Raw genomic sequence first — 18858 nt, forward strand, 5'->3', positions numbered from 1 at the left:
ATTACAATAAACATTATTATTTAAAAATATTAATTTGTTATAATAAAAAATCACATTTTGTCACTTTTTTTGACTTGGAATCCAATTTAAGTTGTCAAAATTATTTTATGGACTCATACCACAAGGGCCAAATATTATGTACTGTAAATGAACTTTGATGTCGGTAAAAACACAAAATAATGCATCAGTGTGTCTACACAGAATTGCCCTGCTCTGAAGACATTTTTTAAAGTCAGTCAACAGAAACTTTCAACTGTATTGTCTTTATGAGAAAGCAAAAAGGTAATAAAGAAGAATAAGAAAATGATGAATACTGAGAGAAACTGTAGACCAAGAAAGGACTCAGGTGCATTGTAGTGGTGTGTGACGAGGAGGGGTGATGATGCACGCCTGCCGCTGATGCACGCCAGCCGCTGAGTTGAGAGAGAATGATAAGGGAGGGCCAGAGATGCCAGTTCGAGAGAGAGAGATGCACGAAGCTGTATGTGCATGCGTCTTTATTTGATTTGCATTTTATGTTATGTTTGAGTTCAGTTTGTTATTAAAGTTTGACGTTGAATGTTCAGCTGGTTCCCGCCTCCTCTTAAGAACCTTGTTACATTGATACCAAAGCCCTGGAAGGAGGAGAGACGTGCTGTCGTGCAGTCCTCGCCACTGCGGTCCACCAGGGAGGGAGGAGTCACTGCTGTCCGTCAGGAGCCGGAGGAACCGCTGCCGTCCTCAGGAGCCGGAGTAACAGCTGTTCCTCCGGCTCCTGCGGACTGCAGCTGTTACTACGGCTCCTGCGGACGGCAGCGGTTCCTCCATCCCCTGGCGGACGGCAGCGGTTCCTCCGTCCCATGGCGGATGGCAGCGGTTCCTCCGGCTCCTGCGGACGGCAGCTGTTCCTCCGGCTCCTGCCGACGGCAGCGGTTCCTCCGGCTCCTGCCGACGGCAGCGGTTCCTCCGGCTCCTGCGGACGGCAGCGGTTCCTCCGGCTACTGCGGACGGCAGCGGTTCCTCCGGCCCCTGCGGACGGCAGCTGTTCCTCCTGTGGCAGCATCATGTTATGGGGCTGCTTTGCTGCAGGAGGGACTGGTGCACTTCATAAAATAGATGGCATCATGAGGAAGGAAAATTATGTGGATATATTGAAGCAACATCTCAAGACATCAAAGCAAATGGGTCTTCCAAATGGACAATGACACCAAACATACATCCAAAGTTGTGGCACAATGGCTTAAGGACAACAAAGTCATGGATTTGGAGTGTCCATCACAAAGCTCTGACCTCATCTGAAAAAGCACGAGCGAGCAAGAAGGCCTACAAACCTGACTCAGATACACCAGTTCTGTCTGGAAGAAAGGACCAAAATTCCAGAAAATTATTGTGAGAAATTTGTGGAAGGCTACCTAAAACATTTGACACAAGTTAAACTATTTAAAAGCAATGCTACCAAATACTAACAAAGTGTATGTAAACTTCTGACCCACTGTGAATGTGATGAAAGAAATAAAATCTGAAATAAATATTCTCTCTACTATAATTCTACTATATATAAAAAAAAGTGAGTTTAAATGTATTTGGCTAAGGTGTATGTAAACATCTGACTTCAAATGTATATTAAACATGATGTAATTGTGCTGTATATCATTTAGGCAGCAAACAAGCTTTTCAACAAATAGCATCTTTTAAATTCAGGTGCATTTTATTTCACAAAAGAAATATGAAAGATTAGGAAACATGCCGATGAATGGGTCATAACTCAAAAGAAAGTTGAGTGTAACAAGTCAACAGATCCATTTCAGTTTACAATTCACATGTCAACTAAATACTGTTTTTGAAGTCTTTACACTGTGACCGACACTGATGTATTTGTTGGAAGAATTTCACTGAACAAAGGTAACTAAATTAGTATAAAATGTGATTAGTGCTTTATTAAAACGTTTAATATTTGATTACTAAAAATGTAACAACTTGGCTGAGCTTTATGGAGCGGTAGGTAGTTCACAGGAGTTCTATCCATGATTGAATTTGGCCTTTCACACAAAACAGAAACAACATAAACAGATTCAGTTTAAATTCCATAATATGTCTTAGCAGCTCCTTTAGGAAACTATCCTACTCCCCACACAGAGGTATACTTGTATACAAGTACTTTAACAAAGTTGAATATTGCATTGATTCATTGTCTGGCATTACAAAGAAATTATAAAACAAATAGATGATACATAACCAATACCACTGATTTCAGTAACACTCATCAATATAACCCACATTGCTTTAAAATGAGCAATATCTAGAAACTAAAATACGGTGTCATCAAAATACATAAACTTCACATTTCGGGTCCACTAGATACATAAAAAAAAAAAAACATATTCAGGTTTCCTGCCTTATTGCTATTTTATTTCCAACATCTTATGAGATTTTGTATTTTTTTTTTTACAGAGTATTCTGTATATTATAATGAGATTTCTAAGAAAAGTGGTGTTAACAGTGGACTGATATTGACTAGCCATCATTTCTTCATTATTGACCCTTGTCTCATTGCAGTATACTCTTTGATTAATGCAACATTATGCTCAGCTCTTCATAACAAATGCTCTGCTTCATTTATGCTGATGTATTAAAATAATCCATTTCAATATTCAAATGAATTGCAGAAACGATCTATGAGCTTGTCTAACGCCAGTTATGTAACCCTAAAACTGAGTTAATAACCAAGTATACAACAAAAAAAATTATACAATATACCATGTATACTACAGATAAAAATACCAAAATCCACCTCTTAATGTCAGGACAAAAAGTGAAGAAAAAATAAACAAATAAAAATAATAATAATAAAACCATGTGTTGACAAAATGTTGCCATATTAAACATTTACAAAGATAAATGCAAAGCAGTCAACAGCACCAAATAACCACCCATTATTTAGTTCCCCAACTAAATTATCCAAAATAATTAGTTAATTAAATACTATATTTTCAAACCCTCTTTACCTCTTTATGCTCTAATACAAGCATTTCCTGTTTGATATTGTAAAGACAATTTAGAAGAACAAAATAAAAGTTCCAATAAACATTCTGGTTATACCATGTTATAGCATCTACATTTGACTTTTTGAAACGATGTTCTCTTGTTATTATCGTTTCCCAGAAAGTTTGCTCATGGGTACGATATGAGAACATGAACATAAGAAACTGAAGTACAGAGGCTAATTTTCATTTACAATGACTAAAAGAATAGATTTGTATGAATGGTATCTAGAAAACTTTAACCACATGATAAAAGTATGATTAATTAATTATGATTTATGATTAAAATAAACCGATGGAGTGTGTACTCAAGGTAGGGAAGGAGGTATTGCCCCAAGTGAAGGAGTTCAAGTACCTCGGGGTCTTGTTCACAAGTGAGGGGACAATGGAGCGGGAGGTTGGCCGGACAATCGGGGCAGCGGGGGCGGTATTGCACTCGCTCTATCGCACCGTTGTCACGAAAAGAGAGCTGAGCCGGAAGCTAAAGCTCTCAATCTACCGGTCAATTTTTGTTCCTACCCTCACCTATGATCATGAAGGTTGACCCTTGGTCATGACCGAAAGAACTAGGTCGCGAGTACAAGCGGCCGAAATGGGCTTCCTCAGAAGGGTGGCGGGCTTCTCTCTTAGAGATAGGGTGAGGAGCTCAGTCATCCGTGAGAATACAGATAATGAAGGTTATAATATTATAATAATTTTCTTAATATGACAGCACCGACACAGAAGCTACAAGAGTCCAAAATGAATAAAATCAAAGATGCAGTTTATTGTTTAACCAAAATCCCAATAATCAGAAAAAATATATATTTGATATAAAAAGTGGGACTTTCAACTATAACTAAGCCCAAAACCCACTAGGGACTCTTGTATTTTGTGGTGAGTGAGACTTAGCTCAGTTACAATGCTAGAATAACTAAATAGTTAAGTACGCTATTTATCAAACTAAGCTTTTAATAGTCTATATATATTAATCTGGAGGAATTTAAATACACCGATCAGCCATAACATTAAAACCACCTGCCTAACATTGTGTAGGTCCATAGACTCGAATCAGTCTGGACATTCTCTGTTGACCTCTCTCATCAAACAAGACATTTCCATCCACAGAACTGCCCCTCACTGCTGATCTTCTGGGATTTTCACACACAACAGTCTCTAGAATTTACTCTGAATGGTGCCAAAAACAAAAAAACATCCAGTGAGTGGCAGTTCTGTGGACGGAAATGTCTTGTTGATGAGAGAGGTCAGCAGAGAATGGCCAGACTGGTTTGAACTGACAAAGTCTACAGTAACTCAGATAACCGCTCTGTACAATTATGGTGAGAAGAATATCACCTCAGAATACTATTTTGAGAGGCAGGTTTTGTGACAAGAGGGGGACATGCACAATATTAAGCAGGTGGTTTTAATATTGTGGCTAATATATATATATATATATATATATATATATATATATATATATATATACATACACACACACACACACACACACACACACATTTGAAGTCAGAAGTTTACATACACCTTAGCCAAATACATTTAAACTCACTTTTTCACAATTCCTGACATTTAATCGTAGAAAACTTTCCGTCTTAGGTCAGTTTGGATCACTACTTTATTTTAAGAATGTGAAATATCAGAATTATAGTAGAGAGAATTATTTATTTCATCACATTCACAGTGGGTCAGAAGTTTACATACACTTTGTTAGCATTTGATAGAATTGCCTTTAAATTGTTTAACTTGTGTCAAAATGTTTTGTGTAGTCCTCAACAAATTTCTCACAATAAGTTGCTGGAATTTTGTCCCATTCCTCCAGACAGAACTGGTGTAACTGAGTCAAGTTTGTAGGCCTTCTTGCTCGCACATGCTTTTTCAGTTCTGCCCACAAATTTTCTATTGGAATGAGGTCAAGGCTTTGTGATGGCCACTCCAATACCTTGACTTTGTTGTCCTTAAGTCATTTTGCCACAACTTTGGAGGTATGGCACACTGTCCATTTGGAAGACCCATTTGTGACCGAGCTTTAACTTCCTGTCTGATGTCTTGTGATTTTGCTTCAATATATCCACATCATTTTCCTTCCTCATGATTCCATCTATTTTGTGACATGCACCAGTCCCTCCAGCAGCAAAGCAGCCCCACAACCTGATGCTGCCACCCCCCATGCTTCATAGTTGGGATAATGTTCTTCGGCTTGCAAGCCTCACCCTTTTTCCTCCAAACATAACGAAGATTGTTATGGCTAAACGGTTTGATTTTTGTTTCATTAGACCAGGGGACATTTCTCCAGAAAGATCTTTGTCCCTATGTGAACTTGCAAAATGTAGCCTGGCTTTTTATTACAGTTTTGGAGCAGTGGCTTCTTCCTTGCTGAGCAGCCTTTCAGGTTATGTCAATATAGGACAAATTTTACTGTGGATCTAGATACTTGTCTAACTGTTTCCTCCAGCATCTTCACAAGGTCCTTTGCTGTTGTTCTGAAGATGATTTGCACTTTTCACACCAAACTACGTTCATCTCTAGGAGACAGAATGCATCTCTTTCCTGAGCGGTATGATGTCTGCATGGTCCCATGGTGTTTATACTTGCATACTATTGTTTGTACAGATGAACGTGGTGAATTAATCTCTTACCTGAGGGGTATGATGGCTGCATAGTCACATGGTGTTTATACTTGCATACTATTGTTTGTACAGATGAACTTGGTACCTTCATGCGTTTGGAAATTGCTCCCAAGGATGAACCAAACTTATGGAGGTCCACAATTGTTTTTTTACTGAGGTCTTGGCTGATTCTTTTGATTTTACCATGACGTCAAGCAAAGAGGCACTGAGTTTGAAGTTAGGCCTTAAAATACATCCACAGGTACACCTCCAATTCAGTACATCGCCTATCAGAAGCTAATTGGTTAACTTAGTGTATGTAAACTTCTGACCCACTGAAACAATCTGTCTGTAAACAATTTTTGGAAAAATTACTTGCACAAAGTAGATGTCCTAAACAACTTGCCAAAACTATAGTTTGCTAATATTAAATCTGTGGAGTTTCTATTTCTTGAATCCTTTCTATTCCTTTAAACGCTGTCAGTGTGAACTCACCTTTAGATACAAGTTATTGCAGTTTTAACAGTAAATGAATACACTTTTAAATAAATCATGAAAAGGGTTAATTTGCGCTGGTTACTGGGGCTGCGTTGCTCCAAGTTGTCTTAAATATTAACGCAAAATATCATGCAAAATACATTAGCTATGACAGACAGGCCATTATTTTTAGATTATAATTAACAAGTCTGCAAACTTGCTGTAACTTTGCAAAGCAATTCAATACTGCTTGTACTGGGGGGCCTGAGTACCTCAGTGAGTAAAGACGCTGACTACCACCTCTGGAGTCACGAGTTTGAATACAGGGCGAGCTGAGTGACTACAGCCAGGTCTCCTAAGCAACCAAATTGGCCCAGTTGCTAGGGAGGGTAGAGTCACATGGGGTAACCTCCTCGTGGTCGCTATAATGTTGTTCACTCTCGGTGGGGCACGTGTTGAGTTGAGCGCGGATGCCACGGAGAATAGCGTGAAGCCTCCACACGCACTATGTCTCCGTGGTAACGCGCTTAACAAGCCACATGATAAGATGCGTGGATTGACGGTCTTAGACATGGAGGCAACTGAGATTCGTCCTCCGCCACCCAGATTGAGGCGAGTCTCTACGCCACCACGAGGACTTCGAGCGCATTGGGCATTCCAACTTGGGGAATGTGGAGCGGAGGGGGGCAGGGCCGGGTCAGAATATCGCACGCCCGGTACCCAATCGGCCTGATGAGGCGCGCGAGGGATAAAGGCGGCCGGTGACGATGGTTCGAGAGAGAGAGAATTACGGGCATGTCCGTCCTGTGTGTTTATGTTTGTGCTTTTGGTTTAAGTTTGCATTTAATTATGATTTATGTTGACAAGCCGGTTCTTGCCTCCTCCTTGCCCATCATTAACTGTGTTACAGGGAGAAAATAATTTAAAAAAAAATATTGCTTGTATCAGTTGTTCACAAATCCATGATGTGAATGTGAAAAGGATTTCTATCTGAGACTATACACTGAAAGGTCTGAGAGAATGCTGTATCGGTTAAGCCCTAAAGCATGGCGATGCTCTCTGGTGTACAGTTGAGGTGTGTGGAGGTGCTACTGCCCCTGGGAGACTTAAGGCTGTGGGCACCACATCCCATCACAACACCTTTGCTGATGCCTCCCACGATGACCCCTGAGCTCGGATGGTGATGTTGACTGCGCTTCATTAAGGCTGCCATCATGGTGTCAGTGTTGACCGTGCCAAACTCATAAGTGAAGGTGCCGTAGTAGACCAGAACCAGCACAGTGAAGACCCATTCACATATGGCTGCGGCATGCTGCAACATAAAGCTCTCGTGGACGAAGAAGATACCACCTTGAGTAGGAAGGATGATGTTAAGGAATAGAGTTAAAAATGAAGGGCACACATTACCTTCAGCATTAAAAGTCCCGGTAAATCACGGAACATGTCACTGTCAGTCAACGAATCACCTGTAATGGTCTTACGTCATAGAAAAGCAATGATGGGGAACTTTTAAAAGTTTTTCAAAGTATTGCTGTATTATAAGTATTGATACGCTACTACGTTACACCTAATTAAAATTAAGTAATTATGTTAAATTTTTCATTTTTATTAATAGTAGTGAGTACTATTATTGTGACTTGTAATTTTTAATTAAGGCTGTCAATTTAATGTGTTCATTATGTGCAATTAATGATATAATTTTTTTATGTATGCAAGTAATCATGCCTCTGACACGTACATATGGTGTGCGATGCTGAAACACAATGCCAACAAAGTGAAACACTACAAGATCATCCATCTGAAGCATTCGTACATTGACAAACCTTTTAAATAGCGCTGCATTTTTAGGACAGTGTCAAGTTAAACATGTTTCAATATTTAAGTCCTTTTTTGCTAGAAATTCTCCTCCCTGCCCAGTAGGGGGTGATAAGCATGAAGAATGTGAATTACAAAAAACACAAGAAGAAGAAGTTGAAAGTTAAAGTAAAGACTGACTGAGCAGGTATCATAATTTCTAGTAAAAAAGGACTTAAATATTGATCTGTTTCTCACCCATACCTATCAAATCACTTCAGAAGACATTGATTTAACCACTGGAGTCTTATGGATTGCTTTTATGCTACCTTATATTATTTTTGGAGCTTATACATTTTGGCACCCATTCACAATTGTATGGACCTACAGAGCTGAGATATTCTTCTAAAAGTCTTAATTTGTGTTCTGCAGAAGAAAGAAGTCATACATCTGGGATGGCATGAAGGTGAGTAAATGATGAGAGAACTTTCATTTTTGGGAGAACTTTTCCTTCAAGTTCAATCAACAGCATTTGAGGCATAACGCTGATAGCCACAAAACTAATTTCGACTTGTCCATCTTTCTTTTTTTTGTAAAGAAGCAAAAATCTGGGTTATAGTGAGGCACTTTCAATGGAAGTGAATGGGGCCAATCTGTACAAGATGTGAACAATATGCATGTTAACATTATTTATGTGATAAAATGACTTACCAATCTTTTAAAATTTAAAAAAAGAGTAAAGTTATATCAAATATTACAACTTAAATATTACACCAATAAATGCTAATTTAAACAACTTTACAGCTCAAATAATAATGCACAAATTTTAACAAAAGAGTGGTGTTTAACAAAAAGGAGTGGTGGTGGTGTAGTGGGCAAAGCACATAACTGGTAATCAGAAGCGTTGCTGGTTCGATCCCCACAGCCACCACCATTGTGTCCTTGAGCAAGGCACTTAACTCCAGGTTGCTCTGGGGGGACTGTCCCTGTAATAAGAGCACTGTAAGTCACTTTGGATAAAAGCGTCTGCCAAATGCATAAATGTAAAAGTAAATGTAAATGTAAGTGCTTTTATAAAATTATAAGCTTCACATTTCTGCCATCAAACCCTCCAAAAACTGGCCCCATTCACTTCCATTGTAAGTGCCTCAATGTAACCTCCATTTTTGCCTTTTTTTTAAAAGTTATTTTATGTGGCAATCAACTTTAATCCACAAATACTGCCGATTGAGTTTAACTCAGAATATTCCTTTAACTGGATACTTAAGTGTTTAAGTTTAGACACAGACAGACAGACACTATAAATAGCCTACTGGTTCTTAAGTGGTTTTGTTTTGTTCTGTTCACCTATTACACATTACCAATGAACATGAGCTATTATTACAGTTAAAAGTGGCTTAGTAAAGTAAAGTTTAGCAAAGCACATCTTCACAGCCATTTCTTGTTGGTTTATCTCTCTGCACTGCCATCTGTCATTTGGGAGAATAATGCAACCGAAGGGCACATCAAGTATAAACGCCTCGGCCGCTGAGAGCTGCACCAAGATAGAGAACAGTGCCAACCAAAAGAATAAAAAAAGAGGAAAGGGTCTGTGAAGTCTTGAGCTTTTCCAAACGTTTTGATTTTAAATTTGCATGTAACCGGCAAAGTTTAAAACCCTTGTTATAGCAATGAAACAGGTTTAGTGTTGTTGTAGAAATTTTCCATAATCAATGGTCAAAGACTCAGTCAGCACACAGGAATGCCATCTGGTAGTCCGATCTGGAAGAAATTTATGTTTGAACAAGGGACAGTATTTACGACTGAAAAGCAGAACAGAGACACCTCGGTCCAGGCTGAGTGGGGACCTCTGCCCTCTTCAGGTCAGAGGTCATGTAGTACAGGTGGGGTACGTTTGGGCTGGTTAATAGTAAATCAGGCCTAGTAGCCTAGTCCCTGTATGAGAGGGAGAGAAGGGGGGAGTAAAATCTGTTTCTGCTAGTTGACCTCAGGGGGGAGAAATGTATAAGAACGGCAGCCCTGCCTGATAAAAACACTCTCTCATGACACAGACGAGTTGCTGTGTACTGACTGGGTCTTCTTGCAAGAATAAATACTTTTAAAAGACTGTTTGAGTCTGAGTGTCTCTTACGCAGTGATAATGGTTGGTTGATAATTTTTTGCCACAACAGTGTTCAGACTGCAAATGCATTGTGGTCACATGTTTTCGACCACCTCTGAATGTGTTTCAAGTGATCATATCACAAAATGATTTGGACCACAGCCATATTTAATGCTATTCACCAAGACGGATGTGACTACTGGGTGCAAACGGGGTCATTGTGTTGCTGTATAGAAACAATCTTGATAAGGATACTGAGGACAAGTGAGACCAGAGTTCCAGCTGAGAGAGCTATACGCACATGAGCCATCCAGTAGTCAAGCGCCGTCTCCGCTATACGATACGTCAGAACGCACTGCAGACACACAAAGAGCAAGCCGGCAGGGAACGCAACACCAGCTCCAACATAATGAAGCGTTTTAGCGTGATCGACCTGAGAGAACAATAAAAGATAGAGAATGAGTGGAAGCCAAAAACAAAAATGGTGATGCCAATGACATTTGCATAGCATGGGCTGAAGTCGCCAGGGAAGTCTCTCTCCTGCTCACCTGAAAGTTGCCCACCATGACCAGACCCAGAGCGTTAATGCAGCCAGACACCAAAGCGCTCGTATTGGTCCAGCAGTGATAACTGTGTTCAATCACTTGAGAATAGCGCAGCATGCACACCATAACCACTGCAGAGACAGATCACAAGACGAAACGAGAGAAGGAACAGAATATAAGACATTTGTTGGGAATGTACTGCTCTCAATGACTTTGAGGCATATCCTGATTATTAATTAGATTAATTGTACAAAATAGTCAGATGTCAATCTACTGAACTTGAGTTATAAGATCTGTTTATGGTCATTTCAGAACATATTTACAGAATATATATTAATAGGTGAAGTGTGTATTTTCTGCGCCACTTGTAGCAGTACGCCCATTAAACTAGAATAGAAAGTATTTTAACAGCAAAAAAAACAAGACACTCCACCTTTAATAGACAGCTCGGGTATGGGTATTTAATAGACAGTGCATATTGAATATTAGGTGAAGCATTTAGTAATTTTGAAAACCTATTTCTTACCCATAAAGGCCCCAACATTGCCTATCAAACTGAAGAGACAGCTCTCTGGTGGATAGCAACCACATTTACTGTCAAAAGAAAACAGAAGATAACATTTTAGGTCAAGTTAAACAAAAATAGCGAAACCAGTGAAATGAGACATCTAAAAATTGTGGTCATTCTGTGGTATTCCAGATAAATTCACAGCAAGCATTCACCTGATTAGGGGAATGTCTTGAAGAGTGCAGCAGGTCTTTGGGAAGCCCCTCTTAGCCGTTACCTCTGTACATGTTAAGTTGTATGACCTACGTTACACAGAACTAAGCATGAAACACTGAGGTACTAGCTACACAGTGACTTTGGACCAGATTGGGCAGAAGTGCATGCAGATACTGGGAGGTAGGGATGTCCCGATCCGATACCTAGATCGGTATCGCATCGATACTGATGTTTTTAGACGGATCGGGTATCGGTCCGACGAGCCCGACCCAAATCCGATACTCTGTGTTAGTCATGTTCGTTACTGTCAAGCTTAAAAAATGACATAAAAGAACTGTTAAAACACCATTAAAGCGGTTCATATGACTAGTGCATTTTATTCAAAGCCACTTGAAGCCACGCAATAGCTCTGTGAATTGCAATAGGCTGTGTTTAATAAGTAAACATATATGTTCTTGCACGCGCAGCTTCAGCGCGGTAGTGAATGGTGCTTTTACACACACGCGCGGCTATTTATAGCCTTCACCCGTGCACAATATTTGTGCGCTACAAACGAACATCTCAGATGTAGATGCTCAGCAGTTCGGTTCACTTATATTATGGACTTAGAAAGGCACTGGAGGTGCATTTAACCAGAATTTAATTAAGAAGCTGAATTAAACTGTGAATAAAAAGGGTGAGGGTTTAAAAGTTAAAGCTGTCACGGGAGACTCACGGAGAGGCAGAGATATGAACTCAGTAGCAGGGTTTATTGAGCAGAGGATTGAAACAGTGATGTAAATATTGTGAGTAAATTCAGTTAAGCAGAGTGGCAAACAGCAGGTAAGTAATATCCAGACAGTGTATAGATATGATGAAAGAGATAACTCAAAACAATTTTATGATACATGCAGGCAATAATGAAGACACATGATTGACATAGTAGAAAGTTCTGGAGTCCCAGAAATACTATCGATGAGAACAGGCACAGAGTGAGAAAGTGAGTGAGTGAGTGAGTGAGTGAGTGAGTGAGTGAGTGAGTGTGAGAGAGTGAGAGAGAGAGAGAGAGAGAGAGAGAGAGAGAGTGTGTGTGTGTGTGTGTGTGTGTGTGTGTGTGTGTGTGTGTGTGTGTGTGTGTGCTGTGAAGCGTGGGTATTTATTTATGCAGTCATTGATTAGCCACTAATGATATGCAGGTGCGTGTTATCAGAACTCAGGGAGTGCCAGTATGCTAGTTAATAATAAAGTGTTTCTTAAGCTATACATTTATATTGAAATAATGTGTAGTTAACAGTTTGTGTTTCTTTACATAGCCTATTAAAGAGTACACCCAATTATTTCCACACAATACTGTAAAGATATTATAAACTGATTATGTAAAAAAACAACACTGTATCGGATCGGGATCGGTATCGGCCAATACTGAGATTTCCGATATCGGAATCGGATCGGAAGTGGAAAAAGTGGTATGGGGACATATTTACTGGGAGGTTTAGGATTCAACTTACCAGTTCTCAACAGGGCATACATGGTGGTTAATTACTGCCATGGCATAACTAGAGACAAAAAATATTTTAGAATTAGTGTTAATAATAGTGGTGAGCAGCAAAACAAGTATCTGTATCTGTTGCAATGGCAAAATTATCTGTATCTGTATTCAATATAACTGGATGTGGGCGAGGCTAAAACTGGAACTGTTTTTCAATGTAACCCTATTTCATTTATAGTTTCCACATAGCAAATACGCCTTGTATAATTCATAAAATTATTTCTTTTTTGATGTATTCTTTTTTCTAACCAGATGCAGCTAAACATGTGTTGTCTAAAACTGGACAACCTTATCATCCATATTGTCGAACAATAAAAAAAGATCCTGTTTAAAAAAAGTTTAGATTGAAAGTAAATTATTATTACTTAAAAGACATGCAAAACATTTGATCCATCAGAGATGTACTGGGATTAAAAATCAGCCTAGAACAGGGCAATGGTGACACCAAATGGGAACCCTCCCAGTTATAAAAAGTGCCTTTCTCTCTCCCGCTCCCTGTATCACATAAATTTTTTTGGTTGCACTTTCAGTTCACGCAAATTCAGCTAGTAATCGCATTTTAGAGCTCCTTGTGTGCATTGAAGTGATTTCCCTTTATATACCTACGTTACATAGGCTTAGGACCTTGCAGGTATTGGATAAAGATGCTTGTAAAATAATTAAAAAACAAACATACAAATACCATCCTATCTCCACGATGCATATCGTCACTTTTTTGATACACCGTTACACCCGTTGCACATATTGTTAATGATAAGGGGAAAACTATACAAAACGCTTTGAAACCTGCAGACGTTGACCTCTGAGACATCTGTCTGGTATCCATTAATGCTGCAAAATTGATTGAATTATAACACGATATAGCCTTGAACATTTACTAAACTGCAAAAGGCTCAGTTTTATAAAACAGTCTGCATTCAGCACTTCAGTCAGCGATGTGTGATTGAGCAGCGCCCTCTAGCGGGTATGTGTGGCACATGCTGAGCAGCACAGCCATAATTGATCATGTTTATCATATTACAATTCAAAAGGTCTTGCCTCGTTTTGCCGGACAGCATAAGTGAGGCTAAAAAACAGATCGATATTTTAGTCTTTCCTGAACTATCAACCTCCAACTTCACATTCTTCTTTTTTTGGCGATTTGCATTCTTCATGCATATCACCACCTACTGGACAGGGAGGAAAATTTATAGAAAAAAAAATGATTTTACTTAAATATTGTTCTGGTTCTCACCCACACCTATCATATCATTTTTAACAACTGAAGTCTTATGGATTACTTTTATGCTGCCTTAAATGCTATTTAGTACTACTGGTTCACTTGCATTGTGAGAACCTAAGTAGCTGAAATATTTTTCTAAATGTCTTTGTTTGTGTTCACATGCAGGTGAATAAATGATGAGGGAATTGTAATTTTTTTTGGCTGAACTATTCCTTTAAGATTCAAAATGTTTAAGGCATGAGGTTTAAATTGTTTATGTTTGTATATGTAATGCATATTAACAACAAAATATAAAATGTACAAGCTAAAACATCAAATAATGTGTTGTAGTGCTTTCAATATAGCACAGGGTGAACGGAATTAAACCTTTTTGGTTTTATTAAAATTGTTCATACTGTACCAGCTTTTTGGAATTTGGGTTGTAAATACACTGCCGTTCAAATGTTTGGGGTCACTTGACTGAAATATTTCTCATGATCTTAAAAATATTTTGATCTGAAGACATATGCTTAAATGTTTGAAATTAGTTTTGTAGACAAAATATAATTGTACACCATATTAAAATATTTCATTACAAAACTACAATTTTATAAAAATTAAAAAAAAGTATTTGAAATGGATGACTTGGACCGAATAATGAAGAAAAGCAGCTAATAAGTGCCGAACATAGATGAGAACTCCTTCAATACTGTTTAAAAAGCATCCCAGGGTGATTCCTCAAGAAGTTGGTTGAGAAAATGTCAAGAGTTCATTTCTGCAAATTCTAGGCAAAGGGTGACTACTCTGAAGATGCTAAAATATAACAGTTTTGATTTATTTTGTTTAGTCACAACATAATTCCCATAGTTGTATTTATGTTATTCCACAGTTTTGATGACTTTACTATTATTCTAAAATGTGGAAAATACTAATAATAAAGAATGATTAAGTGACCCTAAACTTTTGCCCATTAGTGTACAATATTTACCTACATATATTTTTACTAAAAAGTTTGTTTGTGTGTGCGCGTGTGTGTGTTAGAATGACAACGTATGCAAAAACTAACAACTACTTTTCAAAATAATATTGAATTATTATTGCGTATTATTTTATTATTTTGAGGATTAGATTTGTGTTATGCAATAGTAAATTCTTTCTGACGTAGTATAATTACTTAACTTGAACCTTGTACTTTTTTGGGGGCAGATTACACTGTGGTTGTGGTGATGGGGGCGTGGCCGAGCGATGTCTGTCGAGAGTGAGGCTGAGAGATAGTGTGGTAAGGGTTGGCACCTTTTGTAAATCACCTGTAGCATGTGTTTTGGGTTTGCAGTGAAAGTGGAGAGTGATTTATAGGGTGATCCAGACCGCCAGGAGGAGAGAGAGAGAGCCGAGCCGAGCCTGCATTTGTGTGTGTGTGTGTGTGGGCATCATTTGCGTGTCCAAAAAAACATTAGAGTGAGCAAAAATAAAGATACATTTTGAGTTTGATTCACCGTCTCCCACTTCCTGCTTGAGAGAGTGAAAGAAACTTGTCCCAGTGTTGCTGAAACCAAGAAAGGAGGAAGCGGGAGACTCTACTGTTTTTTTGTACACGCAAATGATGTGCACATGCACAAGTGCAGGATCAGCTCTCTCTCTCTCTCTCTCTCTCTGTCAGAGTATTTCAGGACGGTGTTCCAGCCACATCGGTGGAAAATTGCACATTGGAGAACCGTTAACGGAACAGAAAGTCATGAAGATCATACAATTCCAGTGTTTTTTAAAGAGTGGAACTGGTTCTGAACAAGAAACTAATCTCGGTTCCCAACCCTAATTGTGAATATCAGAAGTTTAATTTAAACACTCACACGATCCATATGCCCGTGATGGAGAAGGCAGACAAGCTGACAGGCAGAACAATCCAGGCAGTCATAGGTACAATCTGTCAGATGCCTGCGACGTCAGCATGAGGGTGTGCAGGACTGGGGCTATGGAGACGCGATGCGAGACACTAGCAGGTAAAGCCATGCAGTGTGGGGTATGAACACCAGCGGGGGCAGCGCAATGCTCCTTCGGCTACATCTGTAGTCCCTCGATAACTAGTGAAGAAATAATGAAGTTAATGGTTTACTCTGCAAAGGTGGCAAAGAAGTTGCATCTGAAGCAGCATACAATAACATGAAAATGTGCATTTTAAACTGTCTACTTAAAGCAGCACTGAACTAGTATATAACTTTGGTCTCTATTGACATTTGCAGTTGTAATATAAAAATTGCTAGCTACTTGTGCTTCAGCCTGTGATCACCATATCAGAGCGGATCTCAGTAGCTACATCAAGAGCCACTGATAGTAAGAATAAAGTCTGATGTATCTGAAAAATATGTTGTCTGAGCAAGAAGCACATCTGCAATCATTCTGTTCTTTGTTTACTAACATTAAAATTGTCAAAATATTTTTATTGTAACAAAATTGCTTACTTTAATCCAATAGTATACTTTTGTCAGAAGCAAATTTCATCATCAGCAGACTGCTCGAGCATTAAACGCGTGTGGCCCGGTTTTATTTTAACTCTAAACGCGCATATGCCTGGATATATTTGCAATAATTAGTGGGTCCACAAGGTGGCAACACTCACAATTGAGCCACTGCTTTCACAAAGAAGCACTAGAAGATGATGTAATCATTGTTAAACTACTGATGACAAAAGTAGAAAACAACAACAGTGGATGTGCATGTTAAGATGAGAAACCTGCTGAGTCTGAAGGACTATAAAGGCTTCTTTATGGGTCTTAACTCCTAAAGAGTAGTCCAGTTCTGTCTTTCATAGCAGACTTAAGTGCAGGTCATACACTTCACATCTGAATGCGTGAAGAAATTTCATGTGAAGAAATTTCGTACTACAATGCTTATCCAAAGTTCAAGTTTGTTCAACTTCAAGAGAGGACACATGACCAATAGAAGATCGAAACGTCAAATGCTGACCTCTTGGCTCAATACAAAGAATTCATAGTTCACCCAAAAATGGAAATTCTCTCATCATTTACCCAACCTCATGCCATCCCAGACTTTCTTCTGCTGAGCACAAATTAAGATTTTTAGAACAATATCTCAGCGCTGTATGTCCTCACAATGCAAGTGAATGGTGACCAAAACTTAGACGCACAAAAACATTAAGGCAACATAAAAGTAATCCATACGACTACAGTGGCAAAATCCATGTATTCTGAAGTTATATATTATAGATGTGGGTGAGAAACAGACCCATTTTTAAGTCCTTTTTTACTATAAATCTCCACCTTTGACCAGCCCAACCAGTAGTGATTTGCACAAAGAATGTTAATTGCTATTAAACAAATTAAGAGCAATGTGAAAGTAAAAGTGGAAATTTATAGTGATAAAATTATATAAATATTGATCTGTTTCTCACCACACCTATCATATCAATTCAGAAGACATGGATTTAACCATTGGAGTCTACTGGATTACTTTCATGCTGTCTTTATGTGCTTTTCTAGCTTCAGATTTCTGTTCACCATTCACTTGCATTGTAAGGACCTACAGAGCTGAGATATTCTTCTACAAATATTTTGTGTGAATGTGTGCTTGTTTGTGTGTGTGTTCAGCAGAAGAAACAAAGGCATACTTAGATAATATAAATAATTAGATCATTTTCATTTGTGGGTTAACTATTCCTTTAAACATCTTATCTGTGTAAAATTCTATCCAATATTACAAATTAACTGCCATAACAACTTAATGTCTATAAAGCTTATAAGCAATTTTATCACACTAAAATCATGCTAACATGTCAAACGTTTATGTCTTGTGCTTCTAAAACAGTATGCATTGTAACGTTTATGGACTTGCCCCATTCACTTCCATTATAAGTGCCTTACTGTAACCATGATTTAGCCTCTTTTTTAAATGAATAACAGTCAAGTCAAAATAATTTTTGCATGGTAATAAACATTATGCCACAAATGTAGTCGACTGAGCTCAACTTGTATTGACGCTGAAACATTTCTTTAAAGTATCTGGTTGAAGAAGGATTGATTTAGCTAATCAAAAGTGTTTTATGTATACAGATTTAACTAATTTCAAATAGTCTAATGTTGGTCCCACTTAGACATTAGGCTTAAATGAATTGTATTCCTCAAAATTAAAATAATTAGCTCATACCATAAAAATATTACCACCTACACTAAAAGATAGATTTGTATGAAAATGTAATAAATGTGGCACATCCGGACTAATCTGATCTACCCTTCAGCACAGATCATCCTGAATGTCACAATAATCAGTAAATACAGTAAGACACAACTAACCCGATAAATGTTCAAAGTTACTATATTTAATAGTTATAATAAGAAGTCAGTACACAATATTTAAAAGTAATGGTTTGTTTTTAAGATCGCACTCAACATTATAATGTAGCGTGTGAGCTATCCAGCAAACGCTATTCAAGTAAACAACTTTTGAAGACGATAAGGATTTCATGATATATGTATCTATTCAATTTAACTACATTCGTTGCATATCTGTTTCTGGCGCATATGAACTATCGTGCACAAGCCTGTTAATATTGTGAGGTTCTGTTTTGATATGTAAAATCACGGTCTTACCGCAGGCCCCGCGGCTCGTCAGTGGATGCTGGTGCTGTTGTATCCCTGTGAAAGCTGCTGCATCTCAAGATGATGTACTGGCGCTCTTCCTCCACAGGGGGCGCTCACATCTCCATCACTGTACATTGCCTAATACAGTTTCTTATGCTGGTCTTGTATCCCTGTATGCTGCATCTCGCTGATGTACTGGCGCTCTTCCTCCACAGGGGGCGCTCACATCTCCATCACTGTACATTGCCTACTACTGTTTCTTATGCT

The 18858-nt window shown here is 38.5% G+C and overlaps 1 protein-coding gene across 1 annotated transcript; it reads right to left on the reverse strand.

Moving 5' to 3' along the window:
- Positions 1–1575: 1575 nt before the first annotated feature.
- Positions 1576–18650, reverse strand: tmem150ab (transmembrane protein 150Ab). The gene is made up of 8 exons (XM_052116767.1): positions 18601–18650; positions 15847–16077; positions 12755–12802; positions 11267–11353; positions 11070–11137; positions 10547–10674; positions 10254–10431; positions 1576–7453 (listed from the first exon to the last, which is right to left on the reverse strand). The coding sequence occupies exons 2-8, from the start codon at positions 15909–15911 to the stop codon at positions 7143–7145; spliced, it is 885 nt and encodes a 294-aa protein (XP_051972727.1). The 5' UTR covers positions 15912–16077; positions 18601–18650; the 3' UTR covers positions 1576–7142.
- Positions 18651–18858: the final 208 nt, after the last annotated feature.

Source organism: Xyrauchen texanus, chromosome 4, assembly GCF_025860055.1.
Source record: "Xyrauchen texanus isolate HMW12.3.18 chromosome 4, RBS_HiC_50CHRs, whole genome shotgun sequence".
NCBI classification, from domain to species: Eukaryota; Metazoa; Chordata; class Actinopteri; order Cypriniformes; family Catostomidae; genus Xyrauchen; species Xyrauchen texanus.